Source organism: Mastomys coucha, unplaced genomic scaffold (genome assembly GCF_008632895.1).
Source record: "Mastomys coucha isolate ucsf_1 unplaced genomic scaffold, UCSF_Mcou_1 pScaffold18, whole genome shotgun sequence".
NCBI lineage: Eukaryota > Metazoa > Chordata > Mammalia > Rodentia > Muridae > Mastomys > Mastomys coucha.
The window spans coordinates 96,317,197-96,326,454 of NW_022196900.1; the positions used below are offsets into that span (position 1 = coordinate 96,317,197).

The window sequence follows — 9,258 nt, forward strand, 5'->3', positions numbered from 1 at the left end:
CTCATAGATCCCTCCCAAGACCCCAGAGCCAGAAGGATGAGAATAAACCCTGAGTTGAAAGGGGACTTTGAAATGTTGAAACTTTGACTTAACACCTAGACCCTTATGTTCAGAGGGTTGCCTAGCCACACTCAGTGGGGACACACACACACACACACACACACACACACACACACACATCTGCATTTGTTGGCCTTGCCTCTTCCCTGAGGACAGCCCCCTTCCTGCCCCCTCTGCTACTGTCACTCGTCTTTACACCTTCGATGGGAACCTGAAGGCAGGGCTCGGAGACAGCTCACCCATCATGGTGGAAGCTACCCCAGGTTGCACCTGGACAGAAGCTCTGGATCCAGGTAGAGGCAGGAGGCAGAACTTCCAGCTTATACTGCAGCTCCTGGGGATAGCTCCCCCATGAATAGGTTGGTTTTCCCCTCTAGCCTTCCCTCTTCACCTTTAACCCCATCCCTGAGCCCCACCTGGAGAGAAGAGACCTCTTCTTTGTTCTGTGACAGCTCTGGAAAGTTAGCCTGGGCTAGCCAGCAAGCACTGATATCAATGCAACAGAAATCATGACCTCAAACCTCAGGGAGGCTGAGAGGCTAACCTGATGCTACGGACCAGCGAGAGAGTTATGATGTCTTGGGAGAGCCAACTCAAGGCTGACAGGTCCTAATGAGTTAGTTGATGGCTTCACCCTTGACCTGAGGGCCTCTGAGGTCTGTATAATCCCACCAGGAACCGTGCATGTGGTGTGTGTGTGTGTGTGTGTGTGTGTGCGCACGCGTGTGCACTTGTGTGTGTGTTTGTGTATCTGTACATGCATGTGTGTCTGCAAATGTGCATGTGTGTGTCTGTGTGTGCATGTATGTGTGTATGCATCTGTGTATGTCTGTGTCTGTGTGTCTATGCATGCATATGTGTATGTTTATGTGTGTGTAAATATGCATGTGTGCATGTGTTGTCTATATGTGGGTGTGTACATGTGTGTGTGCATGAATATGTGTGTGAGCATGTGAGTATGTGTGTATGCATGTGTCTGTTCCTATGTGTGCGTGTGCATGTGTGTGTGTGTGTGCACAGACATGCACATGTATGTGTTTGCTCATGTATGTGTGCACATGTGTGTAGAGGCCAGAGGCTGCTGTTGAGTGTCTTCCTTAGTCGCTTTCACCCTTATTCCCTGAGACGCCGCTCTCACTGATCCTGAACCTCACCATGCCCATTAGGCTGGCTGGCAAGTAAGCTCCAAGGAGCCTCTGTCTCTGCCTCCCCAGTGCTGGGGCTCCAGATATGCACCACCGCCCCTGGCTTTCTCCATCCGTGCTGAGGTTCTGCTCTCTGCTCTATGTGTATAAGGCAAGAGCGCTACCAACTGAGTCTTCTCCCCTGTGCCCACCTCTGCTCTTCAGCTAACGGGTTTTTAACAACGTTGTTGTATTAATTATTCATATATTGCCTACACAAAAGGAGGACAAGAAAACTAATGTCTACTCAACTCTATTCTGCACCAGACCATGCACACACAGCAAGCTCTCATGACCAGGGTATGCAGGACAGACCCTGTAAATGCAAGAAGCTGAGGTTCCCAGATACGCACTGACCCTGGAGCAGCAGGAGGAGGCTCTTGGCCTCCCCCAAGTCTGCACCTTCTCCCGTACAACACAGCTGTCCAGCTCAGTTCGCTCTCCATGCCAACCTGTGTCCTGCAGACAAGGGGAAGAGGGAGCGGCACATGGGAGGCAGAATAAACGCCTTTTCCCAGGGGCACTCGGGAGACTGCTGTAGCTACAGAAACAAACCCATCAGCTCCCCCAAATCACCCAGACTCCAAACATCAGGTCTGTTCAACAAGCTACCAAGTGCCACTCTGTGTCACCCTTTCATCTTTCTCCAAAGCCATGGCTCCATCAGGCTACGGGTGACTGAGCCAGCCTGAGGCCCTAAGGTCTAACCTAAGCAGAGATCCTGGCCCAGAACCTAGGCATCAATTCTCTCTACCAATAGGAGGGATCCCTTCCTCCCAGGGGTTAGTCACACCTGACAAAAAGGGAGGCATGGAGCCCTGACCAGTCTAGGAAGGACTCTTGGTTCTAGATTCAAACCCGTGCCAGCGTCTCCTGCTCACTGTAGGAACATGCCTGAGAACAAGCTCAGAAGAGTGGGTGGGGCTAGGAGCAGATCCTGCAGTCTGTCCGTGCTGATCTGGAGAGAATGACCCGAACTGTTCCCCACCTCCAGAAAGAGGAAGATCAACCCAGAGCCATGACCACAGACACAAGGCAAGGGAAGGAAGAAGAGACCTCTGCCTCCCACTCAAACTCTCTCAGGATCCTGAGCAGCCAGGGGCTTCCTGAGACCTCTGAGTTCTTAGTGACCCTTCCCACCCTGACCTCCCCCTGCCATGAGAAAGAGCCAATCTGGGTTACCCTGAGCCCCTCCGGTTGGGCCAGCAGGAATCTGGCAATGAGATCCCAAATGGAGTAGAGAGGTCACCTACCTGAGGAGACAGGCCATTGCTGACAGGGTTCATGTGGTTGGAGGGGGCCCCGGGGTTCATGAAGCTGTCGGAGTAGCTGGAGAAGCTGTGGCGGGCTCCGTAGGCAGAGCTGGTGTCAGCTGCTGCAGCAGCCGCAGCCAGCCCACCCTGATGCATGGTTGATGGTGGAAGGGGCTGGGGCCTGTGTACTGTGCTGCCCCCATCTGAGGAGAGACCCAGAGAGGTCCTAAGCAAGTAGCAAAAGCAGCCTTGGAATCCCACTCTGTCACGCCCTCTGGAGGGAAGGGGCCAGCTTTCCAAGTGACTTGAGCTGAGACCAGCTGGTTCCCAGGGACCCCGACAGAGTAGCCAGGGCATGAGTGACACCCCCTTGACATCTAGGTAACCTCTAGGCAACCTGCACAGAGGTCTTGGTGCTTGGTGCTTGGCATATGCTAGATGCTCAGTCAGTGCTAACTAGATGCTAAGTTGTGCCTGATGGCATCTATAATCCACCCAGACTTGCCCTATTAGCATTTTGTGGGTACCTGTCCAGTGCTGTCACTCATGCTGAGTGAGTCCTAGCTTTGGGGGATGGAGAGGAATGGGGGGGAGGGGGTGACTGAGGCTCAGCAGGTTGGGCTAGAATCAAGGCCAATGAGTGAACCATGCTTGAAATGACTAAACTGGAGTTGTTTCTCTGCCCAGCTACTACATTGCTATTCTATGCTGTTAGGGTCCCTCTGCACAGCCTTCTGAGGCTGGGTCCCTGCTGTCCTTGGCACTGGCTTATTTCTTATTAAGAATCACAGATGGGGCTCTCTGGATACTTAGCTTCCGGCATGCCAGTCTCTGTGCCCTTCAGGAGGCAGCCCTAGGCAGCAGATGTCAAGAGGTTCCTTGTGTATGCTGGGGTGGGATCAAGATGGGAGGTTCAGAAACCTAGGGAAGGAAATCTTTACTTCCCAAGGCCCTTGGGTAGCCTGGGCTCTCTCCTTGCCACCTTCTTCCCTTGGCATTTCCCTCACTCAGGCTGTGTGGCATCCTAGAAGCTACTGGAAGAACTGTGCCCAAAAGATCTACCTCCCTTGAAGGGTTTCAGTGGCCCATTGCAGCCCAGGGTGCGGGGAAAGAGGCTCTTCAGCCCTGAGTGACCAGGGGTTCCAAGGTCAGGACAAAAGGATTACATGTATTTTAATAGCAGACACTCACCTTGGGAGATGGTGGTGGTAGGGTAGGTGGAGTCCGGCAGCTGATAGGGTGGCAGCGTGGGCATGCCGGTAGGTGGGAAACCTCCCGGCAGAAGGTGGTTGAAGGCGGCCAGCTGGTTAGCTCCTGCCTGCTTGCGCCAGCGGGCACGCCGGTTACTGAACCAGACCTGAAGGCGAGAGGATGCTTAGCCACCAGGATGGCCTGCAGGGAACTTCAGAGGCAGGGTCCCCTAGCCTCTCTCCAGGGAGAGCTTTTAGAATGACCTCTGTTTTATAAGAGGCAGGTGACAGGCACAGGGCAGGGCATGGAGAGACCTGGAGAAGTCTGTTAGACACTCAGTCTAGTACTCCTCCCATGGCAAATGCTCATGGGAGGGTCTCCAGTCCTTGCTCTAAACCTCCACCTCCTCTGGAAGCCCTCCAAGAGGAGACCACACATACAGAACATCCCGAGTAAGGAGGGCCCTGGTACTCGGTTGTGTCAACTTGGGACCGAGATCCTGCCCTGTTCACATAGCCCAAACCTTGCTAGAACAGGACCTGCACAGGTGTGCATGCACATGCACACACATGTACACACTGCTGCAAGGGAACCCTTCCACTTCTGACTGGAAAGTCCTCCAACATCACCCTCATGCATCTAAGATGGACAGGGGAGCCTCCCGCCCCTTCAAGAGAGGCCCCGTCATTCTATTTATCTGCTCCTGGCTGAGTAGCTCTCATCCTCCCCTCGGGTTTGGGACATCTAGGCCAGAGGCCCTGCATTCCTTGTGCCCTTCAGGGAGAACATTCCAGAGGTGCTCAATAAACACTCATTGAATAAATGGATGCTAAGTGAATGAAGGACAGAACAAAGGTGGTTGAGGACTCTCTATGTGATTGTCCTGGAACTCCCTGAATAGATCAGGATGGCTTTAAACTCATAGAACTTCTCCTGCCTCTGCCTCCTGAGGGCTGGGATTAAAGGTCTGGCAGTGAGGAAGGCCAAGCTTCCAACCTCCTGTTCACTGGGCTCTTCTCTACCAAGACAAGGTCTCATGAAATTTAGGCTGGCTTCGAACTTGATATATAGCCAAAGATGCTGGTAAACTTCTGATCTTCCTCCATGGCCAAGTACTGACATTATAGGTATATATCACTCAGTTTATGTGGCACTGGGGAATCAAACCAAGGGCGTTGTGCATGCTAGGCAAATAATCTAACCACTGAGCTACATGCTCCCCACAGGTCTCTAACCTCTTGTTGCTTTGCAATTAATTGTGCAACCCTAGAAGCAAGCAGACCCTGGCATTATGGTCTCCCTCCATTTTGCAGGAAGGACACTAGGGGCAGAGCAAATACTTAGAGGCAGATTCTAACTCCATGCCAATCTGCAAGCGCTCTGCTTGCCCATACACTGAGCTGAGATATCACAGGGTTGGGAGACCCTTAAGGCACAGACTCTTCAAAGCAGAGGCTAAGTGGAAAGAAGCACAGAGTTGGGGAGTCACTACAGCACCCAGGACCTTGAGTCCCTGCTCCGCTCCCCCTGGTAGGAACCCCAATCCATGGGAACCAGTGGTCTCATTCCCTCACTGGGCATCTACTATGCTAGTAGGACCTCAGAACCCAAAGGAGTCTTGGTGACCACTGAGCTCCTGGGACAAACTGTGTTTTGAGAGAGGAAGCTGAGCTGCTGAAGGGGGCTCAGATGGCCAGTGGCAGGGATGCAGGCTCTCTGCCCAAAGCCTCTTCCTGCAGACCTCTCTGCTGAACTTGAATGGATGCCCTGTCAACTCTTGTCCAACCTCCAGGGCCTCTGAGCTTCTGGGTGTTCCCAGACTCTTTTCACAGGACTAAGACTTTGGCTTTTGTGTCAGCCTCTGCCCATTTTTAAAATTTTGTTTTTGTTCCTCTGCTCTGTTCTACGTAGGGAGCTCACAGGCGTAGGTAGAAAGGAGCCCAGTGAACAGAAGGCTGGTAGCCTTTCTGGGGTTCGCCAAGGCTTGGCCACCTCCATTCCAGACCCCTCCCTCCTTGGACCTTGCATAACACCTGTTTCCCCAGTCCTCCAAGCCAATGAAAGCAGAATCCTGACAGCCAGGAAATTTTCTAAGGAGCTGCCAGGCTGGAGGTGGTGGGAAGCCACAAGGCTGCCAGACTAGGCAGTGAGGAAGCCCAGAGGAATGCACCCAGGACAACAGCTGCGAGGATAGAGAGAAGGCAGCTCTGGTGTCACCGGGGGAGAGGATGAGATGAGCTAGCTGGCTGCCATGGCCCGCCCTCTTTCCCTTAAGTGTGGGAGAGTGGAAAGAGGTACACCCGCTCCTAGAGCATTTAAGGCCAGCTTCTTCTGGGACTTTCCTTATTGTGTTCCAATTGCAGCTTCCGAGTCAGCTTTCTCCTCTTGGGCACAGAAAGGACGCAGGCTTCTGTCCGTGCCAGCCAGGCCAAGCTGCTCCAGTCTATCTGTGTCCCGTGGGTCACTTCTCTGAATCCTAGCCTCTGCACCTGTGACTAGGGCTGGGTTCAGTGGCCGTCCTAACCTGGCACATGAGTCTGTAGCCTCATCACCTTCACCATTGTGGCTTGTGGCCATGGGGATGTTGTAGGGGGGGAGGGCACTTCTCGGGATGGCACAGTATGGTGCAGCCTTCTACAGACCCCACCTCCTCTGTCCATAAAGGTGACAGTCCAGGACAATGTTGTCATGCAAGCCATTCATTGAATCACCCTGCTCCGCCCCATCTCCTCCATAGCCTTAGCCCTTGTCCAACCAGGTGCAAAGATGAGTCTAGTCTGTGCCCCGCTGGAGGAGAGACTCCCAGGGCTCAGCCTGGGGCAGATGGGATGGGCCACCCCTCCCCCATTGCCTTCCCTGAAGGAGACCTGAACCTCAGTTTGGGCTCTTTCTCCTGTCACCAGAGCCACTGAATCGGGACTGTGTACTTCAGGTGTGTAGGGTCTTGGGTGTCCCTGCCCAGTGCTGATGGTTTGAATCTACCCAGAGCACATCTTGCATACTTCGAGCAATGTGAGACTCATTCCTTGACTGAGGATAGCCTTGAGGGAGATTTGGAGAGTCTGTGCCTGCCCTCTTCTCTGACTACTACCCCTCCCCACCTCTGCTTCTCTTTCCCACTCCCTCACCCTTCTTTCTTCTCATCTCTCCCTGAATCCCCTTCTCTTTGGGCTCTGTGCCTCGCTGTCAATCTGTAAGTCAATCAACTAACCAACGTGTGCTGCCCCCTAAGGGACTTCGTGCGTTAGTATGTGCATGGTCCCAGGATCAGGTGACCTGTCCACCCTCCACCTTCCACCCTCCACCCCAGCCTGACTCTGGTGAGCACCCCCAGTTCTCCTCACCTGGACGCGTGCCTCTGTGAGCTTGGTCCTCTGCGCCAGCTCCTCCCGGGTGTAGATGTCCGGGTAGTGGGTCCTCTCGAAGGCCTTCTCCAGCTCCTCCAGCTGCTCAGCTGTAAACGTGGTCCGACTGCGACGCTGCTTGCGCTTCAGGGGGAGGTCGGGTTCTGATTCCACGTCTGAGCCCTCATCCAGGCGGTTCCCTGCGGCGGGGTAGCACAGCGGGCACAGGGTCATGCCTGTGTCCTCCTCTGAACACTACTACGATAGAGATCCAGTGTCTCCCCAAGAAAGAGCACTGCCTACCACACCATAGCTTAACAATGAGGGACTGGGTAAACACTTCCGGCTCCAAATAATCCATTGCTTTTCAAGGCGGGCCCTCCAGCTGGGCATTTAGATTTATCTACACTGACACAGATGCCCCTGACCTAAAGCTCGATGAACTACGTCTCTCAAAACTCGAAGGACAGGGGCCACAGAGATGGCTAGGGGTCAAGGCGGGGGACATAAAGTTGCACAAACCTGCTGACCTGAGTTAAATTCCCTGAAAACCATGGTGGAAGGAGCGAGCCCACGCAAGCAAGTATGTACCTGCTGTGGTATGTGCCCCTCCCCCAAGGTCAATAAATGTAAAATAAAATTGTAACAAGCCCTCAAAGGACGATAAGCTCCAGGGCAGGAGGAGCGAGCGCTGTTGTGTTTGCAGCGAAGGTCAGGAAACCTGTCTCTTCACAGAGTAGGAAAGCAGAAGCTGGCAGGCAAGGAGCAACTCTGCCTTCGGGAGAGCAGGCAAGGTAAAGGCTGGGGCCAGTCTCTTTCAGCAAGAGGCTGACAGGCGGGCTGGGCGCTGGGTCTGCTGGGAAGAAGGCTGCAGAAATGGCTTGATGGCTTGTCCCAGCTGCTGGGGCTAACTAAGACCTGGGGAACGGAACTGCTTGGCACCCCCACGGGCGGCCCTGAGCCTCATGCCCTTCTCTGGCCTGGTGGAGAAGACCCCAGCAGGTGATCTTTATAGCAAGCCCAGCAGCCCTGGGGAATGCAGGGAGCAAGGAACAGGATGGGGCATGAGAGCTGCTGGGGTGTGGGGGGAGCAGGACACAGACTACAGCTGCCCTCCTTCCTCTGCCTCCCCCTCTCCTCCCTTCATTTATCTTTCCCTTCCCTTCAAAGGCTTTGGGATTCTTGGGGCTTTTTTGTTCATTTATGCACTCATTCATTCATTAACTCATTCTTCCACTCATTCATTCTTTCACTTATTCATTCACTCTTTTATTCATTCATTCATTCACTCACACATTCATTCCTTCACTCATTCAGTCTTTCACTTATTCATTCATTCATCCTCTCATTTATTCGCTCACACATTTATTCCTTCACTTATTCATTCTTTCATTCATTTATTCATTCTTTCTTCCACTCACTCATTCATTCATTCTTTTTTTTTTTTTTTTTTTTTTTTTTTTTTTTTTTTTTTTTGGTTTTTAAGACAAGGTCTCTCTGTGTAGCCCTGGCTGTCCTGGAACCACTCTGTAGACCAGGCTTGCCTCAGACTCAGAAATCTGCCTACCTCTGCCTCCCAAGTGCTGGGATTAAAGGCGTGCGCCACCATCGCCTGGCCACTCATTCATTCTTTCACTCATTCTTTCACTCATTTATTCACTCTTTTACTCATTCATTCACTCATTCATTCACTCACTCATTCTTTCACTCTTTCACTCATTTACCAAACACCTACCCTCCTACAGAATAGGTCAAGCACACAGTGGACAAGGTGGGACTCTGTGCCTAGAGCACCCAGCCTGAGACAAGCTAGAGAGCCTCAGAGGCTGCCTGCTCACACTACCTATGGAGAAACAAGGTCACAGAAAGGCAGGGCACAAAGTGTCTCGGCAAGTGTCCGCGAGGCACCCAGCCTCCCCTCTGGGCTCTGACCAGCACACACTCTGCTGCTTCAGGGATTGGTTACATGAGAGTTTAGGCCCTTCTCATACTCCCACACTCCCACCCCACCCCACTCACAACACAAAAACAACCCCCACACTCCCACCCTATCCCACTCACAACACAGTGAGAACAACAACAACAACAACAAAATATAGCAATTTAAAAGTCATTGGACTCAAGGGGAAAGCATGCCACGCTAAGGGACAAGCATGTACAAAGGCCCTGTGTGAGGGACAAGCATGTGCAAAGGCCCTGTGTGAGGGACAAGCATGTGCAAAGGCC

General features: G+C 52.8%; 1 protein-coding gene across 4 annotated transcripts in view; it reads right to left on the bottom strand.

Moving 5' to 3' along the window:
* Pax7 (paired box 7) overlaps positions 1–9,258 on the bottom strand; it is a 101,788-nt gene that overhangs the window by 40,298 nt on the left and 52,232 nt on the right. For all 4 annotated transcript variants that reach the window (XM_031379274.1, XM_031379272.1, XM_031379273.1 and 1 more), the window contains exons 5-7: positions 7,033–7,232; positions 3,689–3,854; positions 2,498–2,700 (exon numbers count right to left, since the gene is read on the bottom strand). In XM_031379274.1, coding sequence (XP_031235134.1) covers positions 2,498–2,700; positions 3,689–3,854; positions 7,033–7,232 — 569 coding nt within the window. The remainder of the gene's footprint in view (positions 1–2,497; positions 2,701–3,688; positions 3,855–7,032; positions 7,233–9,258) is intronic.